The 24667-nt window shown below is 35.6% G+C and overlaps 1 protein-coding gene across 14 annotated transcripts in view; it reads left to right on the forward strand.

The window, feature by feature from the left end:
• PPP1R9A (protein phosphatase 1 regulatory subunit 9A) overlaps positions 1–24667 on the forward strand; it is a 339661-nt gene that overhangs the window by 203613 nt on the left and 111381 nt on the right. For all 14 annotated transcript variants that reach the window (XM_025291975.3, XM_025291972.3, XM_044946447.2 and 11 more), the window contains exon 5: positions 1761–1865. In XM_025291975.3, coding sequence (XP_025147760.2) covers positions 1761–1865 — 105 coding nt within the window. The remainder of the gene's footprint in view (positions 1–1760; positions 1866–24667) is intronic.

The raw sequence follows: 24667 nt of genomic DNA on the forward strand, positions 1-24667 counted from the left end.
TCTCTGCTTTTGAATATGCTATCTAGGTTGGTCATAACTTTCCTTCCAAGGAGTAAGCATCTTTTAATTTCATGGCTGCAGTCACCATCTGCAGTGATTTTGAAGCCCCCAAAATAAAGTCTGACACTGTTTCCACTGTTTTCCCATCTATTTCCGATGAAGTGATGGGACCAGATGCCATGATAATTTATTACATTTTTATTATTAATAACTGAATGATAAATTTTTAGAAGTTTCTTTGGAGATTTCTTACTTTAGGAGTAAAAGACAAAAAAAGCCATAAACTTTTCTTTTTCCTATTTTGGTAAAACTGGTTGAAATGGTACATAGACAAATGAACAGTGTTAGTTTGGTGACAAACAGGAAATCCATCCTTTGTTAGCAATTACTGTCAGAATGAATACTCTTCTAGGCATTGTTGAGGATTTGAAGCAATAAATATTATTAATATACCAAATTGAAAAAATAAAGAAAAATAAAACAGCCAGCCTGGTCTGGCATCCATTTCCTAGTCTCTCAACTCAGTTTTCCCAGCTCCCCAGGCCCAGCGTCTCATTCCCCAAATATTCTATAAAATAGCCATTATACTATTTTTACATCTTAATATGCCACAATAAGCACATTCTTTAACACAAGGAGAGTTGTGTATTTTAAAAGCATCATGACCAAGATTTTAGAAATAACTAAGAATCTTGGAAATCATGTTTTAAGCTGGCACTCTATAAAACATAATTACTATTGATATAAAAGTTTGTTAGTATTATGATTCAGTTTTGTTAAACATACTTTTATATATATATATTTTCCTTTTTAAACTTTACGTAGGAATATTGTTAATCTATCTTGTCATTGTCTCAGAATTTTAGGAAGTTCAGATTAACTAGTCTCATGAAAATATAAAGCCACACCTTTATAAAATCATGGAGAAAACTTTGTTGTTGTTATTCAGTTGCTAAATTGTGTCTGACTGTTTGTTACCCTGTGGACTGTAAAACATTCCAGAGTTTGCTCAAATTCATGTTCATTGAGTTGATGATGCGCTCTAACCATCTTATCCTCTGCTGCCCTCTTCTCCTTTTACCTTCAATCTTTCCCAGCATCACGGTCTTTTCCACTGTTACTTTAAACCAAAATTATTAAATTAGTCTTATTCATCCAAAGATTCACTTTTTCACTTTTATTACATGAACTTGGTCTCATATGAAAAAACTTCTAAGCTTCTAGCAGAATCTCCAAGAAGGATTTTTTTCTTAAATGTCTAGTACATTGAAACTCCCATTAGATACTAGAAAATAAAATTTATGAAAGTGATTACTGTTCTCTATGAACCAATTAGATTATCACTCCTTTAATTTCAGAAGCTTTATAATTCAATTTATTAAGACCTTTCTAAATTAGGAACATACTTTGTACTCACATAGTGAAATCATGGCTTCTCTCAGTTCCTACAGCACAGAGAACTTGTAGCTTCAGTTCTGCAACCTCAGGAACAAGTTACGTAATCCAAGAAACACAAAAACTCACTGGTCAAGATTTCAAAGGCCTTTTTCCTTTCTAGGGTTCATGAAATTTTTTTTTAATGAAATGGTTTGAGCTCCCAAATAGATAAAAACCTTTGACAAAGATCTGGGGCTTGGAGATAAATTTTGAATCAGTAAGAGTATCTTAAAAATCAAATATTTTTGTCAACTCATTTTTTGCGAGTGGGAATATATTATCAATAAAACTAATTGTGGGTAATTTTTTCCCTTTTCCCAAAGAATACAAGTCAATGACCAGATTGTGGAAGTGGATGGAATCAGCTTGGTGGGTGTCACGCAGAATTTTGCTGCAACAGTTCTAAGAAACACCAAGGGCAATGTCAGGTATGTGGCTTGAGATATATACACGTTGATTACTTGATAATTTGTTGAATTTTAGTTTTCTCTCTAATTGTACCTATAAATATATGTAATTACCAGAAGAATTTTATCTAAATACTAAAAACTTGTCTTTAGTTTAAAATTTTTCCTTCTTTATTGTGATTAGTTCATGTAAGTTAATAAGACTAAAAATTATATTAATAATATTCTAGAAAGACATGAAGATATGAAATATACAGTATCAGTATGGTTAATTGCTGAGCTGTGTTAGTGTTTTCCATCGCTAATATAGCAATAATTTCAAGGAAGATAGAATTTCTCAGTAAATATGAATTTAGGCCCCAGATCCCTTCAATAAAATCAGTTATGCAGTAAATTGAAATGATTATACATATATCCAGTGATACATGTTACTTAAGACAAGTAGGTGGAATGATTTAAGGTTGATAAATGCATTTTCAAATCTCTTTCTTGTTTTAAAGAATGGCAAGACTAATCTTTGATAAACTATAACTTTTCCAACTTAATAGGATAGAGTATGCATTATTTGGAACCTTAAATTTATATCCAGCCCTGATGTCCTAAAATTTATAGTCTGGAAAACAAATAAAGTAGTTCTGTGCCGACTAAAGTCAAGGTTTTAATAACTTTTAATTTTGGTCGCAGGGTACTTATTTTGTAATGTAGTATTGCTTATGCCTTATCCTTTTCCATAAGTCCTATAAAGAAGCACGTGAGGGGACATTATTTACTGTGTATAATTATGAATGTATTTTAGTGTTATCTTCAAAATGAAACTGCCAAATATTCTGAAAATATTGATGAGTTAATATTGCTATAAAGAGAGTAACAGGATTTTATTACAGCATATTTTATGTTGCACAAGCACAGGTTTACATTTTATAATGTAGACTTTTTCAATTGGAAACATCCTTTAATGATGTAGGGAATGTTAGCCTAAATGACTTCTGTGGGTGCTATGTCAATGATTCAAGAATACGCATCATCCTAAGAAAAGCATGTAAAATAATGAGAAAGAGTGCAGGGAAAATTTGGAGCTGCATGGGCGGGTCCCTCAGTAAATGCGATTGTCTCTGCAGAATTGCCGTCTGTTCTTTAGACAGTGCTTTTCTGTGTCAGGGTAGAACTTGGTTTTGAAGCTGCTCATTATGTTTTGCAGTAAAGTTAAAGTGAAATAAGTAAGAAATATGTTCAACTTATAAGAACATTTCTCAGTTGGAAAAAAGTTTGTAGTTACATAGACTCATAGCCACCCCTTTTTTTCCCTTCATAATTTTGTACTCATTTCAAGCCTTGTACAGATGGCAAATGGCTTCTTAATTGTCTCATGATTTCAGTTTCTCCCTTCTTTAATCTGTCTTCATCTTTACCTCTAATGGAAGAACATAAAAGCAGTTTTTAAGTAAAGGCCTATCATGGAAAAAGCAATCGACTCATTCTACATAACTTGAGTAGTAGAACTAAGACTTGTGGGTAGAAATAATAATTCTTCCTTTGTTATGTCCCTCTTGTCTTAATTTTTTTTCTTCCAACAAGACGCCATAACTTTATTAATAATAGAAACAATACAATTTCCAGCTGTTCTGTGTTTAGTGGCTCAGTCATGTCCGACTCTGTGACCCCATTGACTGTAGCCCGCCAGGCTCCTCTGTCCATTGGGATTTTCCAGGCAAGAATACTGGAGTGGATTGCCAGACTCCTCTCCAGGGGATCTTCCCAACCCAGGGATCAAACCTAGGTCTTGCACATTGCAGGCGGATTCTTTACCAGCTGAGCTAAGGGAAGCCTGTCTCAGCAGCCGCCTCTCCCCATGTTCGTGCTCTAGTGCAGCATTGATAGTGCAGTCATCCTCTTTCAAACGTGGATTATGAATGTCCTTCTTCCATTCTTTCTGTTTAAAATTCTTATCTTGAAGACCGTATTTCAGCTCCTTTGCCCTCTAAGAAATCCTCCTTGATCTCCCTGTTTCCTAGTGATCTCTTCTTCCTGATAATATTCATCATTCATACCACTTTTTTTTTACCTCAAGTTTACAGAACATGCTACATTAATTTTTTAAAGGCATGTATTTAATTTCCTCATTTAATTTGTAAAAATCTTAATATCAAAATGGAACCCTTAGCTTCCTTTATTCCCTCAAATTATTTAACCCTAGGTTTAGATTGATGTATAACTCAGGGTCATAATTGAATGTAAGTAAAAAGACTTTTCTCATTTTAACTTATTAGAAATAACACCTGAATCCTCTGAATTTATTTTAGTTGGTAGTTCTTCATAAAATATTAATACAAAAGTGAAAAGTCAAAGTGAAGTCACTCAGTCATGTCCGACTCTTTGCAACCCCATGGACTGTAGCCTACGAGGTTCCTCCACCATGGAATTTTCCAGGCAAGAGTACTGGAGTGCGTTGCCATTTCCTTCTCCAGGAGATCTTCCCGACCCAGGGATGGAACCTGGGTCTCCTACATTGCAAACAGATGCTTTTATGGTCTGAGCCATCAGGGAAACCAAAAATGGGATGAAAAATGTTAGATATATATTTTTAATGAAACTTTATAAACTGAGGGTTTAAAGCATGTATGGTTCTATATTTCTTATTTGTTGGGAGCTAGCTATCACATTTACCGTTTCCTAAAATCTACTTTTTAAAAGGGATATCTAAGAAATCACTAAATTAATTTGAATATTTCAAACTACTAAGTACAGATCAGGAACGAAGGTAATGAAACTCATGGCTTTGAGAGCCTGGAAGGAGAAAGATAAGAAACTAGTAGTGATAAGGAAGTTGAACCTGAGATTTGGACATGATTATATTTTAATCACTAAGATTGATTTTTTAACTTATTTCCTGGAAATGCATATGAAATTGGTACCATCATTTGGATATGAATCAAAACCACACAGTGAAATTCTGTTGACTTCACCCACAGTTACAGAGAATTACTTTTATCTGAGCTTAGTCTAATTACTTTTTAAACTTGGAATTGCTGTACCTGAGTTTATGAACTAATAAGTCCTAATGAAAGCCTCTTAGAACTCCCAATTTTGACATATTAGAGAAATTATAAGACAAATATTTTTAATATGATAACTTCCAAGGGCATATATATATATATTTTTTCAACCTTACATCATTTATATGAATTAAACCATATTAGGCCACCCTGAAGAAGTGGTTCAGCTCAAACCAGGCTATATTCCTGGAGGATTAGAAGCTCAGGGATGGCTGAAAGTGTTGGAAAAACACTAGTATTTCCTGTTTTATTGATAGCATTTAAAACTAAGTGATCCTAATGAAATTATGGTGAGTACTATACTAATCATGTTAATTCAGTTCAGTTCAGTTGCTCAGTCATGTCCGACTCTTTGCAACCCCATGAACCACAGCATGCCAGGCCTCCCTGCTGCTGCTGCTGCTAAGTCGCTTCAGTCATGTCCAACTCTGTGCGACCCCATAGACAACAGAGTACCAGGCTCCCATGTCCCTGGGATTCTCCAGGCAAGAATACTGGAGTGGGTTGCCATTTCCTTCTCCAATGCATGAAAGTGAAAAGTGAAAGTGAAGTCGCTCAGTCGTGTCCGACTCTTAGCGACCCCAAGGACTGCAGCCCACCAGGCTCATCCATCCACGGGATTTTCCAGGCAAGAGTACTGCAGTGGGGAGGCCTCCCTATCCATCACCAACTCCCCGAGTATACCCAAACTCATGTCCAATGAGTCAGTGATGCCATCCAACCGTCTCATCCTCTGGCATCCCCTTCTCCTCCTGCCCTCAGTCATTCCCAGCATCAGGGTCTTTTCAAATGAGTCAGCTCTTCACAACAGGTGGCCAAAATATTGGACTCTCAGCTTCATCATCAGTCCTTCCAATGAACACCCAGGACTGATCTCCTTTAGGATGGACTGGTTGGATCTCCTTGCAGTCCACAGGACTATCAAGAGTCTTCTCCAACACCACAGTTCAAAAGCATCACTTTTCGCTCAGCTTTCTTTATAGTCCATCTCTCACATCTGTACATGACCACTGGAAAATCCATAGCCTTGACTAGATACACCTTTGTTGGCAAAGTAATGTCTCTGCTTTTTAATATGCCATCTAGGTTGGTTGTAACTTTTCTTCCAAGGAGTAAGCATCTTTTAATTTCGTGGCTGCAATCATCATCTGCAGTGATTTCGGAGCCCCATAATAAAGTCAGCCATGTATCCACTGTTTCCCCATCTATTTGCCATGAAGTGATGAGACTGGATGCCATGATCTTAGTTTTCTGGATGTTGAGCTTTAAGCTATCTTTTCACTCTCCTCTTTCACTTTCATCAAGACGCTCTTTAGTTCTTCTTCACTTTCTGCCATAAGGGTGGTATCATCTGCATATCTGAAGTTACTGATATTTCTCCCGGCATTCTTGATTCCAGCTTGTGCTTCTGCCAGCCTAGTGTTTCTCATGATGTACTCTGCATATAAGTTAAATAAGCAGGGTGACAATATACAGCCTTGACATACTCCTTTTCCTATTTGGAACCAGTCTGTTGTTCCATGTCCCGTTCTAACTGTTGCTTCCTGACCTGCATGTAGGTTTCTCAGGAGGCAGGTCAGGTGGTCTGGTATTCCCATCTCTTGAAGAATTTTCCACAGTTACTGTGATCCACACAGTCAAAGGCTTTGGCGTAGTCAATAAAGCAGAAATAGATATTTTTCTGGAAATCTCTTGCTTTTTCGATGACTCAGCAGATGTTGGCAATTTGATCTCTGGTTCCTCTGCCTTTTCTAAAACCAGCTTGAACATCTGGAAGTTCACGGTTCACGTATTGCTGAAGCCTGGCTTGGAGAATTTTGAGCATTACTTTGCTAGTGTGTGAGATGAGTACAATTGTGCAGTAGTTTGAGCATTCTTTGGCATTGCCTTTCTTTGGGATTAGAATGAAAACTGACCTTTTCTGGTCCTGTGGCCACTGCTGAGTTTTCCAAATTTGCTCACGTATTGAGTGCAGCAGTTTCACAGCATTATCTTTTAGAATTTGAAATAGCTCAACTGGAATTCCATTACCTCCACTAGCTTTGTTCATAGTGATGCTTCCTAAGGCCCACTTGATTTCACATTCCAGGATGTCTGGCTGTAGGTGAGTGATCACACCGTCATGATTATCTGGGTTGTGAAGATCTTTTCTGTATAGTTCTTCTGTGTATTCTTGCCACCTCTTCTTAATATCTTTTGCTTCTGTTAGGTCCATACCATTTCTGTCCTTTATTGAGCCCATCTTTGCATGAAATATTCCCTTGGTATCTCTAATTGTCTTGAAGAGATCTCTAGTCGTTTCCATTCTGTTGTTTTCCTCTATTTCTTTGCATTGATTGATGAGGAAGGCTTTCTTATCTCTCCTTGCTCTTCTTTGGAACTCTGCATTCAAATGGGTATATCTTTCCTTTTCTCCTTTGCTTTTGGCTTCTCTTCTCTTCACAGCTATTTGTAAGGCCTCCTGAGACAGCCATTTTGCTTTTTTGCATTTCTTCTTCTTGGGGATGGTCTTGATCCCTGTCTCCTATACAATATCATGAACTTCCGTCCATAGTTCATCAGGCACTCTGTCTCTCAGATCTAGTCCCTTAAATCTCTTTCTCCCTTCCACTGTATAATCATAAAGGATTTGATTTAGGTCAAGTCCGGGAGTTGGTTATGGACAGGGAGGCCTGGTGTGCTGCGGTTCATGGGGTCGCAAATAGTCAAATGTGAGTGAGCGACTGAACTGACTGACTGACTGATACCTGGATGTTCTAGTGGTTTTCCCCACTTTGTTCAATTTAAGTCTGAATTTGGCCATAAGGAGTTCATGATCTGAGCCACAGTCAGCTCCCGGTCTTGTTTTTGCTGATTGTTTAGAGCTTCTCCATCTTTGACTGCAAAGAATATAATCAATCTGAACTTGGTGTTGACCATCTGGTGATGTCTATGTGTAGAGCCTTCTCCTGTGTTGTTGGAAGAGGGTATTTGCTATGTCCAGTGCGTTCTCTGGCAAAACTCTATTTGCCTTTGCCGTGCTTCATTTTGTCCTCCAAGGCCAAATTTGCCTGTTACTCCAGGTGTTTCTTGATTTCCTACTTTTATATTCTAGTCCCCTGTAATGAAAAGGACATCTTTTTTGGGTGTTAGTTCTAAAATGTCTTATAGGTCTTCATAGAACCGTTCAACTTCAGCTTCTTCAGCATTCCATAGACTTGGATTACTGTGATATTGAATGGTTTGCCTCAGAAACGAACAGAGATCATTCTGTCATTTTTGAGATTGCATCCAGGTACTGCATTTTGGACTCTTTTATTGACTATGATGGCTACTCCATTTCTTCTAAGGGATTCTTGCCCAAAGTAGTAGATATAATGGTCATCTTAGTTAAATTCACCCATTCCAGTCCATTTTAGTTTGTTGCTTCCTAGAATGTCGACGTTCTCTCTTGCCATCTCCTGTTTGACCACTGCTAATTTGCCTTGATTCATGGACCTAACATTCCCGGTTCCTATGCAATATTGCTCTTTACAGCATTGGACCTTGCTTCTGTCACCAGTCACATCCACAACTGGGTGTTGTTTTTCTTTGGCTCCATCCCTTCATTCTTTCTGGAGTTATTTCTCCACTGATCATGTTAATTACTTTAAGTAATTGATTAAAGAATGGACTCATAGGACTTAAATAGTTTATGTTCAGAAGTGACATAACACAACGACAGTAGGCTGAGAAAGACAAGTATTGAAGGAGTGGGCATGGAGGAATCAGACAGTCTTCCTTATAATCCATCTACTGGATTTCACAGGACTTGTTGATCTCCAGATTTTAAACTATTGTGGTTATGGGCATGATACCAAGAAGCCCAAAGGTAATGTGTGGTATGGGCTCTCGTAGTGTTAAGGTTTCAGTTACCCCTAATCTGCAGATAAAAGGACAATTACAGTGAGAATCTCAGCAGGCTTTTTTGGAGAAATTAATATTTTTTACAAAGAACAAAGTTGGAGGACTTCTACTGTCTGAAAACTACACTAGTCAGAGTAGTCTGGTTTAAGCATAAGGATAAAAATATAGATTAATGGAACAGAATAGACAGTTTCAATATAGACCTGCACAGACAGAACAATTGATTTTTGACAGATGCACCAAGGTAATTCAGTGGGGAAAATTGCAATCTTTTTAAAAAATAAATGGTGCTGGAACAATTGGATAACCACATGAAAAAAAAAATGACCTTCTTCCTATGGTGTGTACAAAAATTAACTCATGATTGATCATAGGCCTTAGTGCAACAGTTGAAACAAAAAAGTTTCTAGAAAGCAGGCAAAAATCTTTATGATCTTGGGTTAATGAAAGATCTTTTCGCATGCAAAAGCAAGAAATATAAGAAAAAGAAATGATAAATGAAACTATCAAAGTTTAAAATGTTTTTTTGAAAAAATACCCTTAAAACAAAAGAGCCAGCTGCAGATTAATATTTCCAAAATAATTATCTAATAAGGGAGTGTTAATTAGAAGATATGAAGAACTCTTTGTAATTCAGTAAGAACATATATAGGCATCCCTGATGGCTCAGACAGTTAAGAATCTGGCTGCAGTGCAAGGGACCTGAGTTAGATCCCTGGGTCAGGAAGATCCTCTGGAGAAGGGAATGGCTACCGACTCCAGTATTCTTGCCTGGGAAGTCCCATGGACAGAGGAGCCTGGCCAGGTATAATCCATGGGGTTGCCAAGAGCTGGACACGACTGAGTGACTGACACTTTCTGTTTCAAGAACACGTACAACCCTATTCAAAACCTACAGATGAATTAACAAGATAACTTCACCAAGGAAAGATAAAGCACCTGACATGCTGCTCAACTCTTAATCATTGGGGAAATGCAGATTAAATCCACAGTGAGATAAAGCTACACACTCACTAGAATGGCTGAAATTTAAATGACCGATACTGCTGTGCTCTGACGAGGACGTGGAGCAACTTTAACATCCATTCACTGTTGACGGAAATTCAAAATAACACAACCACTTTGCAGAACTGTTTAGCAAGTTCTTATAAAAGTTAAACATACACTTATACCAGCCAGCAGTTCTACTCCCAGCTATTTACTCAAGAGCAATAAAAAGAAATACCTACCCAAAGGCTCACACTCGCACATTCATAGGAGCTTCATTCCAAAAGCTCCAAACTGGAAAGAAATGAAATGTCCTTTAACTGATACATGCATTTACAAATTGTATTATATTCCATACACTGAAATATTTCTTAGCAATACAAAGGAATGAATATATATTTATTTGTTTATATATTAAATAAATGTATATGCCAATATATTTAACACCATGTATGACTCTGAAAACTATTTATATTGAGTAAAGAGCGAGACACAAAAGGCTTTACACTGCCTGATTCCATTTAAAATGCATTGAATAAAAAGGGAACATTTGTGAGGTGACAAAATGTACTCTGTTGTGCTTACTGTGCTTGTTATACAACTGTATACATATTTATCAAAACATATTATAGAATTTAAGGTTGGTAAATTTTGTTGTAAATAAATTTGACCTCAGTAAAACTGATTTTTTAAATGTGTGATAATAGTTACAGGTAACTTTAAAAGTGCTGTGCTAACTAATTATATTGAAGTGATGGTAATTATAAAGGAGGATCATGTTTATTTAAGAAGGCAGATGCAGTCAAACAATTTCATTAGCAATATGTACATTTTATTGTGCTTTATACTTTTATTTTTAAAATATTTTATTATTGGGTTCTTACTAGAAAAAAATATATATATCTATATAAAATTCTTTATGTCTGGACTTCTTTCCTTTTTCAAACATGGACTTGCAACATAACTTTTAGGAAATCAAGTTTTTGGGTCTGTAGCTTTAATTGGGACTTGACTGTCTTGTTTACTACTATGTGCCTGCCATAGTTGGTGTACCTATTGTTGCATGACATATCACTCCCCAATTTAATGACTTGGAACAACAAACTTATTATCTCATAGCTTCTGTGATCCGCTTCCCAGCTTTCTTGTGGGAGCCTCTCTACAGAGATTCATCACAACATGGAAACTAGATTCCCCAGATGGAGTGATCCAGGGAGTGGATCCAGCCAAGTGGATCCAGCCAAGATGCAGTCTGTCATTTTTCATTTTGCTGAAGTGACATCCCATCAGTTCTGTATTTTATTTGATAAAAGTAACCCAACAAGTGCACCCCACACTCAAGGGGAGAGAATTCCACAGGACATAAATGTAAGAATACAGAGATTACTTGAATTCAGCTTAGAGGCTGCCTGCTATGTAGTGATCAGTAACTAGTTGGACAGAGGGATGGATAGGCAGACAGATTAATGTTATTCCATAATATGTGTTAATGTTGCATACCCTATCTTAAGAAGAACCCCAAAAACCTTGAGACATTTTAAGAAAGACTGACCTTTGGATGGTGAGAGGTCTAAACATTTTTCCTTCTATATATGAAAGATTCTAAAAACTTTTGCCTAAAAAATAGAAAACATTTAAAAGACATGGTCACAATTGTAAAGCATTTGAAAGAATGAACTCTGGAACACGGATTGTGTGCGTGCTAGGTTGCTTCAGCCATGTCTGACTCTTTGCAACCCTATGACCTCTAACCTGCCAGGCTCTTCTGTCCAAAGGCTTCTCTAGGCAAGAATACTGTGGAATGGATTGCCGTGCCCTCCTCCAGGGGATCTTCTCCACCCAGGGATCAAATCTGTGTCTCTTATGTCTCTTGCATAGGCAAGTGGGAGTCTTTACCACTAGTGCCGCCTGGGAAGCCCAGAATGCAGACTAGCTGGTGTTTTTAACTCCAGACAGGCTTCTTTGTGCTGAAAGGAAGCTGTTATTGGAAAGTGATGCTATAGTAGAAATTGTGCTTCTGTATGAGAAATTTCTAATAAATTGGATGTTTGCTTGTCAGCACCATTCACATTAAATTTTAAATGCTTTCTGGCAAGTACTTACTACTTATCCTCAATCACTATGCATTCATCATGCTTTTATCTCCAGTGAATATATTTAACTACTTTTTGACATTAAGCCATAAAAATCTTCTGAAGGTTACGATTTTATAGGAACTGTAGTCGCAGATGATAGAAAACAAATTAATCTGAGATTCTTTTTTTTTTTTTTAATCTGAGATTCTTAAATATTCCTCTGTCCTTGTTGGAAGAGTTTAAAATATAAGTGAATGATAAGTGAGCTTTTTATAGATGTGCTCATGTTTATTTTGGGTTCTCTCCTGGGCATGTAATTTCTAAATATGAGAACTTTAAAAAATACTTTTTACTTAATATCATTGTATATTTGAGATTTCCACTTGAAATGCATTGAATATTGAAATGTTTTCAATTCATTAACAGCATTTTAATGACAATGTTTGTTTCCATGATAACCCAAGGGGAAATTGAGAGTTTCACTTTTTTAAAGAGCCTGGGTTTTGTGGTGGAGTGTCATAAATAATGGAGGGCAGTGAGAGCATTGTCATGTTCATGGTCATGTCACATCATGGAAATTGTGAGTTATTGTAGATTTTGTATTTGCCTTACTTGTAAGACCATCCCCTTTCCCTCAGATAAGGGGAGCAGCCACTCTAAAGTTGGGATCATGGATAGTAAAATTTTACACTTGTGTATGTGAAAATGGGCTTCCTTGCTGGCTCAGATGGTTAAGAATCCTCCTGCAGTGCAGGAACCCAGGTTCGATCCCTGGGTTGGGAAGATCCCCTGGAGAAGGGAATGGCAACCCACCCCAGTATTCTTACCTGGAGAAGTCCATGGATAGAGGAGCCTGGTGGGCTTTAGTCCATGGGGTCGCAAAGAGTTGGACACAGCTGAGAGACTAACACTTTCATACATGAAAATGGTCAGCAACTGGTGAGAGAATATTAAAGACAGTAGGGATTTCAGGAAACTACTTAAAGGAGACTTTGGCTTAATGAGACTTTTTCTGGTGTTACTATATACAAATTAACATTTAAAAAATTCTTTTTAATACTTGTGTGTGTAAATGTTTAAACCTGAGCCAGTATTCCTGCCCTGTAAATAGGTTCATCTGTACCATTTTTCTATTAATAGATTCTATATATGTGCATTAATATATGCTGTTCTTTCTCTTTCTGACTAACTTCACTCTATATAACAGTTATAGTTATGGTTATAGACTGTATGTATGTAGTCCAGGTTCATCCTTTTCCCTCTTCATGGCTCACCAATGATCTAGAGGGGTGGGAGAGAGGCTCAAGATGTTATGTGGTAGAAACCAATACACCATTGTAAAGCAATTATCCTCCAATTGAAAGTTTTAAAAATGTTTACCACCGCCCCCCCCATAAAAAAACTTGAGGCATCAGAGCTAACTATTAAACAGAGAAATGTCATTTCTTGAAAGGATGTAGCATTTTAAAAAATATGTCCTTGACATAGGTTAATGTGAGGGTTAGGCAGTGTTTTTTAAATAATTCAACTACTTCTTTTGGCGTTGAACTATAGTGTAAATAAAGCTCTATATAATCAGAATTGAGTTAGATAGAAAATTAATTTCTAGTAACTAATGCTTACAATTAAGTTAAATTTTTAAAATATCTGGCTTTAAATAACAAACACTTTGTAGCTGAATATAAAATTTTTAAAATGCTAAAATATATAGTATATTAATCTAGATCCAATATAGGAAGGAAAATATATAAGAATCTGCAAGTATAAGCAAGAGGTAAAAGCTTGGATGTACAGGACTTCAACTTCTGAATACAATCAGCAAATTTTAGTGAAGGGGGCTGGATATACTTTTGCCATCACTTGCTCAGTAGAATTAAGCCAAATATTTGAAAAGTTATGAACTTTATACTTTAAAATGTCGTCAAATGTAAAACAAGTGAGTTTTTACCAAAATGTTTAAAAGAACCATGTGATTTTGTTATCCAAGGCTCAAGTAAAATGATAGCTGGTCTTATGCATCTATTTTTTATTTTGCTTTTTAAAGATAATACAGATTTGGTCTATATATAATAAATACTGTTTAAAGAATATTTGAATGAAAGAATTGATTTTATAAGAACTAATACTATATCCTGGTTTGTTGTTGTTGTTCATTTGCTAAGTCATGTCCGACTCTTTGCAACCCCGTAGACTGAAGCACGCCAGGCTCCTCTGTCCTCATCTATCTCCTGGAGTTTGCTCAGATTCATGTCCAGTGAGGTGGTGATACCATCCAACCATCGCATCCTCTGCCACTGTCTCATCCTTTTGCCTTCAGTCTTTCCCAGCATCAGGGTCTTTTCCAGTGAGTTGGCTGTTTGCATCAGGTGGCCCAAGTATTGGGAGCTTCAGCTTCAGCATCAGTCCTTCCAATGAATATTTAGGGTTGATTTCCTTTCGGATTGACTGGTTTGATCTTGCAGTCCGTGGGAGTCTGAAGAGTCTTCTACTGCACCACAGTTTGAAGGCATCAATTCTTCGGTGCTCAGCCTTCTTTATGGTCCAACTCTCACATCCCAGTTTAGCTTTTCCTTTTTTTGATTAGCTGAATTCCACAATTATAATTTAAAATTTTTGATGTCATAATAAGAGCCATATTTGACTAACATAATACTTCTATTTGAATAGCTTATGTCTGAAAAAGGGAACGCTCATAAATCATCAAATCATCATCTTTCAACATAACCTTCTCACATCATTCACAGGAAACATGTAGGATCTTTATGACTATAATTCAGCAAATTGTAAATAGAATTTTATAGTTGTTTTGTTTTTGTTTGACAGCTCACCGGAAAATTCAATAAACAAATCAGATGAGTTCTTTATAATCTCATCATCTAAACTCCATAGGACAGGGCATGGACATTGCTGTGTCTGATTATAGATGGAAAGAATAGGGAAAACTGATTTATCTCTTTATCTCAGCCTTGAAGGGGAGAGGGGGCAGTTCTTTGTGAAATAATTCATGTTGTAACATTACACTTGTTTTAAACACTAGAAACAAGCTGTGCTAAAAACATAAACCCTAGTAATAGATTTTGTTTTTAATATTGCCATTATTTGTCGGTCATAAGCTTAGAAAATATCTAATTTTTAATTTAAATGTCACAGTACAGGTTTTTTGTTTTTTTTTTTACCTCATTCTTTATATCTGAACTGCAAAAGATCACATCATTCCTTATTGAAGCAAGGAAAAAAATTGGAAAGTAACAAGAAAAATATTTTTCTCTTAATTTTAAGTTTATAAACAGGATGATTTGACAGTATGTGTTATCATTTCAGTCAGGGATAATGTCTAAAATATAAATAATAATTGCACAAAAATGTCAGTTAATTTGGTCACATGTATTTCAAGAATCTGATGGTTGCTGGCAATCATTTTTGATGATTTTTTTAAATTCCATATAAAATGATTATATAATCCATACTTTCCTGTTTCAATCACAGCTCAGATTAAGGTTTTCAGAGCACAATTCAGTGCAGTGTTTCATCATTTTTCCTGTGGTTGGTTTAGGAAAACCTCTCTTTCAAAATTAGTGAGCACAAATAAGTAATTTAGATAGTGTGTACATATAGTATTTTGAAATGCATTCAATCCCATATAGAAATGTATATATTACCTAGATAAAGGCAACATAAAACATTTATTAAATATTCTCTAGGTACCAGGCCATTCATTAGTAAAGCTTTTTATATGGATTATATAATATTTGTTTGTTATTGTTACATTTATTGTACATATTTGGAAATTAAGGATTTAGAAATATTGATACACTCAAGGTCACAAAGTCAATAAGTCATGTTTATGGTTTAGTGTATTTGTTCTATCAAAACCAGTCTTTTATTTTATGTACACTTTCAATCTAAATTATACTATCACAGTATGTCCATACTCTCAATCTATACTTGAATAATAACCTTACTTTAAATTTTACATTTTCTACTCATTTCTCTGCTAGGTTATACACATACAATAGGACACATTTATAAAGACAGTTTTAAAGTGGGCCAAATGTTTAGAATATATAGAAAGGTAATTTGAATGTCACCCATTTTCCAAATAGAAAGTTTTATTAGTCTTATCATAATAATGGGCTTCCCAGGTAGTGCTAGTGGTAAAGTTTATCTGCCTACCAGTGCAGAAGACATAAAAGATACTGGTTTGATCCCTGAATAGGAAAGATCTCCTGGAGGAGGGCATGGCAGCCCATGCCAGTATTCTTGCCTGGAAAATCCTATGGACAGAGGAGCCTGGTGGGCTATAGTCCATAGGGTTGCAAAGAGTCAGACACGACTGAAGCAACTTAGCACATCATTATAATAGTGCCTTAAAGACTTTTCATGTCTATACCACTTTTTATTCTTATGTCACTCTGTTAGACATATGAGGTAGATACTAATTTTCACATGAGGGAGATAAGGCATAGAGAATAGTTTAGTTTCAATTCTGTGTGCTTTCCCTTGGGACCACACTTATCATGATGATATTCTATTATTACAAATCTGTACTGTAAATTATACCATATTATAAGACATTACAGATGTGATAACTGGGAACTATAACATGACCCAAATTTGCTGCCTGAATTAAGATATCTATCTATCTATATATAATTCAACATAAAATTTTTAAGTAAATGCAGATAGATCAGTGAACTGGAAGACAGAGTAATGTATATCACCTAGATTGAGCAGAAAAAAGAATTTAAGAAATGAGGATAGTTTAAGAGACCTCTGGGATGACATCAAGCATATAGGGGCCCAGATGGAGAAGAGAGAAAGGGGCAGAGAATTTACTTGAAGAAATAAAAGCTGAAAACATCCATAACCTTGGAAAGGAACAGACACCCAGATCCAGGGAGTACAGAGTGTCCAAACAAGATGAACCCAAAGAGACCCACACCAAGACAGATTATAATACTTAGAAGGGCATAAATTAAAGGTACAGAATCTTGAAAGCAGCAGAGAAAGTCAACCGGTTACATTATAAGTGAACTCCCATATGACTGTTAGCTTACTTTTCAGCAGAAACTTTTTAGGCAGAAGCCATTTCCTTCTCCAATGCATGAAAGTGAAAAGTGGAAGTGAAGTCGCTCAGTCATGTCTGACTCTTAGCGATCTCATGGACTGCAGCCCACCAGGCTCCTCTGTCCATGGGATTTTCCAGGCAAGAGTACTGGAGTGGGGTGCCATTGCCCCATAACTAAATGGTACCATATATTTAAAGTGATGAAAGGGAAAAACCTACAACCAAGAATACTCAGGAGGGTTATTATTAAGATTTGAAGGGGAAATAGAATTTTATAGATAACCAAAAACTGAAAGTTTCAAATGGCTAAGTCAGCTTTAAGAGAAATGTTAAAAGACTTCTCTAAGGCGAGAAGACAAAAAATAGAAACACAACTAGAAACATTTAAATTACAGAAGAAAAAGGCAAACATACAGTAAAAGTAGTATCAGCCATGTATAAAGTTAGTAGTAGAGTTAAAAGACAAAAGTAAAAGCACCCATATCTACAATAACTAAAGGATACAAAACCCAAAAAAGATGTAAAATGTGGTAACAAGAAAGTTAAATGTGATTTGGAGGAGTAAAAATTCAGGGTTGTTAGAATATAGTTGAACTTGAGATCATTAACTTATAATAAACACATATACATTGGTGTTATAGATGAACCTCCTGGTAATCACAAGTCAGAAACCTATAATAGATACACACACATGCAAGAAAAGAGAAAGGAATCCAGACGTAACATTGAAGACAGTTGTCAAATCACAAGGAAAGAGAGTAAAAGAAGAAACAAAAAGAATTACAAAACCCCCGAAACAGTAAACACAGTGACAGTAAGTACATACCTATCAACAGTTACTTGAAATGTGAATGGATTAAATGGTCCAATCAAAAGATATAGAGAGGCTGAATGGAGTGAAAAACAAGGCCCACATGTATGCTGCCTGTATGAGAGTCATTTCAGATCTAAAGACACACACAGACTGAAAACAAAGGGCAGGAAAGAGGTTTTACATGCAAATGGAAACAAAAAGAAAGCTGGGCAGTACTTATATCAGATAAGATAGACTTTAAAACAAAGACTGCAGTAAGAGATAAAGAAGGACATCGCATAATGATGAAGGGATCAATTCAACAAGAAAATTAACAATTGTAAATATGTGTATACCCAACATAGGAGCACCTAAATGCATACAGCGCATGTTAACAAACACAAAGGGAGAGATTGAGAGTGATACAATAATAGTAGGGGACTTTAACAGGCCACTTATATCAACAGGAAGATCTTGTAGACAGAAAAATCAATATGGAAACACTGCTCCAAAATGACAGATTAGACCACATGGATTTTGTAAGTCTCATGAAATTTAAGAAGATTGAAATCACATCAAGTATCTTATTCTGCAACAGTGCTAATGAGACCATTACTATAAGGAGGAAAAAACCTGCAAAAAACACAAACGTGGAAGCTAAACAATATGCTCCTAAACAACCAATGGGTTACTGAAGGAATCAAAGAAGGAACTGAAACACTGTTGGAGACAAATAAAAATGGAAACACAATGATTGGTATCTATGGAACATAATAAAAGCAGTTCTAAGAGGAAAGTTTACAGTGATACCAGATTACTTCAGGAGACAGAAAAAAATCTCAAATAAATAATCAAACCTTATACCTAAAGGAGCTAGAAAATGAGGGACAAGCAAAACTTGAAATTAGTAGAAGGAAAGAAATCATAAAAATCAGAGGAAAAGTAAATGAAATAGAGACTTAAAAAAAGAAAGAAAGAAAAAGATCAACGAAACTAAGACCTGGTTCTTGAAAAGACAAACAAAATTGGTAAACTTTAGCCAGACTCATCATGGGCCCAAATAAAATCAGTAGTAAAAGAGAAGTTAGAACTGACACCATTGAAATGCAAAGAAACATAAGAAATTACTATGAACTGTTACATACCTTCTAGGTTATAAAAGACAATCTAGAAGAAATGAAAAAATTCCTAGAAATATACAGTTCCAAAGATTGATTGAGAAAGAAATAGGAAATATGAGCAAACTGATTACCAGTAATGGCATTGAATCACTGATTTAAAAATCTGCCCCCGCCCCCCAATAAAAGTCCAGGACTAAATGGCCTCACCAATGAGTTCTACCGTACATTTAAAGGACGATTGAAATCTGTCCTTCTCAAGCTACTTTAAAAATCTGAAGGGAAAGGAGTGCTTCTGAACTCATTCTATGAGGTCAGCATCACCCTGGTACTAAAACCAGATGGAATTACTACACAAAAAAGAGAATCAAGGTCAATGTCACTGATAAAGCTAGATGTAACAATTTTCAACAAAATATTAGCAAACTGAATTCAACAGTACATTAAAAGGAATATATAATAACATGGTCAGGTGGAATTTATCCCAGTGGTGCAAGGATAGTTTGGTATACAAAAATCAATGTCATAACATTATCAAATTGAAAAAAATTTTATTATCTTAATAGATGTAGAAAAACTTTTATCAAAATTCAACATGCATTTATGATAAACAATAGAGAGGGAACTTACCCCAACATAATAAGAGACATATATGACAGACCCACAGCCAATGTCATACCCAATGGTGAAAAGCTGAAAGCATTTCTACTAGGATCAGGATCAAAACAAGGATGCCAATTGCTGCCACTTTATTTAATATAGTATTGTAAGTCCTAGCCACAGCAGTCAAATAAGAAAAATAAATAGAAGGAATCCAAATTGAAAAGGAAGAATTAAAACTATCATTGTTTGCGATGACCTGATTCTATATAGTAGGAGGAGGATGAGTCGAGTAGAGGTGTTAGTTGCTCAGTTGTGTCCAACTCTTTGTGACCCAGTGGACTGTAGCCTGCCAGGCTCATCTGTCCATGGAATGCTCCAGGCAAGAATCCTGGAGTGGATTACCATTTCCTTCTCCGATACTATATATAGAAAATCCTAAAGTCGCCATCAAAAAAACTTAGAACTAACAAATGAATTCAGTAAAGTGACAGGCCTCAAAATTAATATCCAAAAGTTTTCTATGATTCTATACACTGACAACAAAACATCAGAAAGAGAAATTAAGAAAACAACCCAATTTACAATTGTATTCTAAAGAATAAAATGCCTGTGAATGAAGTGTTAGTCACGCAGTCATGCCCAACTCTCTGCAGCCCCATGAACTGTAGCTTCCCAGGCTCCTCTGTCCATGGAATGCTCCCGGGGATCTTCCTAACCCAGATTGAACCTGGGTCTCCTGCATTGCAGGCAGATTCTTTTATATCTGAGCCACCACCTGGGAATAAACCTAACTAAAGCAATACAAGACTTGTACTCAGAAAACTGTAAGACACAGAGGGAAGAAACTGAAGGTGACATAAACAAATGGAAATAATATACCATGTTTATGGATTGGAAGACTTAACATTGTCAAAATACTCCTTAGGCAATCTATAGATTGAGTGTAATCAGTATCAAAATGCCAAAATCATTTTTCACACAACTACAGCAAATAATCAGTCAATTAATCAAAGGAGGCAAACATATAAAATGGGGCAAAGACAGCCTCTTCAATAAATGGTGTTGTGATAACTGGACATGCAAAATAACCAAACTGGACTACTTTCTCATACCATATACAAAAATAAACTCAAAATGGATTAAAGACTTTAAGACCCGAAGCCGTAAAACTCCTAGAAAAAAACATAGGCTATATGCTCTCTGACATCAGTCCTAACAATATAATTTTGGGGAAATAAGTCTCCATAGACAAGGGAAACAAAAAAATAAACAAATGGGACCACATTAAACTAAAAAACTTCTGCACAGTGAAGGAAGCTATCAGCAAAGTGAAAAGGCAGCCAGCTGAATGGGAGAAGATATTTGCAAAAGATAAAAGATTAAAGTCTAAAATATACAAAGAACTCACATAACTCAATATCAAAATAACAAAGAACCCAATTTAAAAATGGCCAGGGGGCCTAAATAGACACTTTTCCAAAGAAGACATATGGCCAACAGCCACATGAAAAGATGCTCAACATCACTAATCATCAGAGACATGCAAGTAAAAATTACAATGAGATGTCATATCAGAATAACTGTTAGCAAATAGACAACGAATAAGTGTTAATGAGGATGCGGAGAAAAGGGAATGTTTGTGCACTGTTGGTGGAATTGTAAATTGGTGCAGACACTATGGAAAACAGTATGGAAGTTCCTCAGAAAATTAAAAATACAACTGCAACATGATTTAGTAATTTACTTCTGGGTATTCATTTGAAGAAAATAAAAACCATAATTTGAAAAAAATATATGCACTCAAATGTTCACTGGACCTTTATTTACAATACCCTAGATATAGAAGCAACCTAAGTGTCCAACATGAGGTGAAAGGATAAAGACAAAGTGGTACACACACACACACACACACACACACACACACACAGCTAAATAGCTGAAGGTTTTAAGAAATGCAAATTTCGTGTATATTCAGTCACACTTTTTATTGTTGTTACAAAGCTCTGCCACTACATTGGGCTTTTGTAGTTCTGTGGAGTTTTCCTTTTTCCCTTTTTTCTTTCTTCTTCTGTTTTTTTTTCTTTTTTCTTTTTTATAATTTTAATTTTTAATTTTTTAAATCCTATTACATTTTTTCTATATTTATCACTGTTTGCCTTTCCTACTGTTCTCTTCCCCTTGCAGTTAATCTTTAATGTATATAAATCTTCATCTACCTTGATTTAACTTTGCATATCCATTCTTTCTTTCTTTCCTTTCCTCTGAACATTTTGTTAGTTTTATTTTCATTGCTTTATTCACCAACTGGCACCTTGCTTTAGTTTTGTTTTCCAGTTTGTGCTTTAGTTTTGTTCTGGTAGATACAATTTTTGGTTTCCTTTGTTTGCCAGGTCAATCTATTGTACTTTATTTTTGTTGAGCTGTTTTGGTTTTGCTTATGGGTGTATACATATATGTGTCTATTCAGTCACACTTTTTATTGCTGCTATAAACCTCTGACTCTGTGTTGGGCTTTTGCAGTTCTATGGAGTTTTCCTTTTTTCTTTCTTCTTCCTTTTTTTTTTTCTTTTCTCTTTTTTATAATTTTAATTTTTAAAAAACCTATTATATTTTTTTTACATTTATTCTTTTGTTTGCCTTTCCTACTGTTCTCTTCCCCTTGAAGTTAATCTTTAATGTATATAAATCTTTTTCATCTACTTCTGTTTAACTTTGCATATCTATTCTTTCTTTCTTTTCTTTATTTCCTTTCCTCTCAACATATTTGTTAGTTTTGTTTCATTGCTTTATTCCCCACTTGGCACCTTGCATTAGTTTTGTTTTCCAGTTTGTACTTTAGTTAGTTTTGTTCTTAACTAGTAAATATAATTTTTGATTTACTTTGTTCTCCAGGCCAATCTACTGTACTTTATTTTTGTTGGACTGTTTTGACTTTGCTCATGGGGGAATGTGTATATTCCATTATTTTAATTATTATTTGCCTGATTTTATAACTGCCATTTGTCTGGGTTTCACCTTTGGTTTCTTATTTTTGGATATTTGATTTAATCTCACTTAATGCCATAACAAACCACTTATAGAATCCTCGTTCCTGACCAGAGATCAAGCCCTGAGCATTTGGAGTGGGAGCACTGACTCCAACATCAAGACTACCAGAGAACTAAAACTAGGGAGTATCAAATAGTGAGAACTCACACAAAGGAAACCACTTGAATACAAGACCCGGCATCACCTAACCACCAGTAGCACCCTGTGCAGGACGCCTCATCTAAACAACAAACAAAACAAAAATACAAAGCCAATCTTCAGCAGACAGGATTCCCACCTCACTCAGCCTTGCCCCTCAGAAGAAAAACAAACAAACAAAAACTCAGCACAAATCTCACCCTGTAGGAAGCTTATACAAACCACTAGACCAACCTTAGGAGGACAGAAACCAAAAGGAAGACAGAATTCAGCTTTGGAGCCTGGGAAAAGGAGATCTCAAACACAGTAAGTTAAAAAAAAATAATTAAAAGGCAGAAAAATACTACACAAATGAGGGAACAAATTAGAAACACAGAAGTCCAAATAAATAAAGAGGAAATAGGCAAACTACCTGAAAAAAAATTCAGAATAATGATAGTAAATATGATCAAAAAACTTGAAAACAAAATGGAGAAAATGCAAGAATCAATTAACAAAGACCTAGAAGAATTAAAGAATAAACATATAGAGAAGAACAACAGAATTACTGAAATTAAAAATACTGCAGAAGGAATCAATAGCAGAATATCTGAAGCAGAAAAATGAATCAGTGGGCTGGAAGATAAAATGGTGGAAATAAATTCTGAAGAGCAGAATAAAGTAAAAAAGAATGAAAAGAACTGAGGATCATCTCAGAGACCTCTGGGACAATATCAAACACACCCACATTCAAATTATAGGGGTCCCAGAAGAAGAAGAGAAAAAGAAAGGGTATGAGAAAATTTTTGAAGAGATTATAGTTGAAAATTTCCCCAACATGGAAAAGGAAATAGTCAATCAAGTTCAAGCGGCACAAAGAGTCCCATACAGGATAGGACCAAGGAGAAACAAGCCAAGACACATGCTAATCAAACTAACAAAGACTAAACACAAGAATATTAAAAGCAGCAAGGGAGAAGCAACAAGTGACATACAAGGGAAACCCCATATGCTAACAGCTGATCTTTCAGCAGAAACTCTGCAGGCCAGAAAGGACTGGAAGGATATATTTAAAGTATTGAAAAGGAAAAAACCTACTCTACCCCCACAAGGATCTCATTCAAAATTGATGGAGAAATCAAAAGCTTTTCAGACAAGCAACAGTTAAGAAAATTCAGTACCATGTAACCAGCTTTACAACAAATGTTAAAGGGACTTATATAGCCAAGAAATACAAGAGAAGAAAAAAGATATACAAAATCAAACCCAAACAATTAAGAAAATGGCAGTAGGAACATATTTTTCAGTAATCACTTTAAATGTAAATGGATTAAATGCTCCAACTAAAAGATACAGACTGGCTGAATGAATACAAAAACAAGACCCATATATATATATATACTGTCTAAAAGAAACCCACTGCAGACCTCACAGCACATATAGACTGAAAGTGAGAGGATGGAAAAATATATTCCATGCAAATGGGAAGCAATGCAAACCTGGAGTAGCAATCCTCATATCAAACAAAATAGACCTTAAAATAAAGAATATTACAAGAGATAAGGAAGGACACTACGTAATGATCAAGGAATCAATCCAGGAAGAAGACATAACAATTGTAAATATCTATATGTACCCAACATAGGAGCACCTCAATACATAAGACAAACACTAACGGGCATAAAAGGAGAAATTAACAGTAACACAATAATAGTAGGAGACTTTTAACACCCCACTCACACCAATGGATAGATCATCACAACAGAAAATTAATAAGGAAACACAAGTCTTAAATGATACATTAGATGAGATGGATCTCATTGATATCTTCAGGATATTCTATCCAAATGCAGAGGAAAACATCTTCTCAAGTGCACATAGAACAATCTCCAGGATAGACCTCATCTTGGGTTGCAAATAAAAGCTCAGTAAATTTAAGAAAATTGAAATCGTATCAGGCATCTTCTCTCAACCACGATGCTATGAGACTAGATTTCAATTACAAGAAAAAAACTGAAAGAAACACAAACACATGGAAATTAAACAACATGTTTCTAAATAACCAACACATTACTG

Source organism: Bubalus bubalis, chromosome 8 (assembly GCF_019923935.1).
Source record: "Bubalus bubalis isolate 160015118507 breed Murrah chromosome 8, NDDB_SH_1, whole genome shotgun sequence".
NCBI lineage: Eukaryota > Metazoa > Chordata > Mammalia > Artiodactyla > Bovidae > Bubalus > Bubalus bubalis.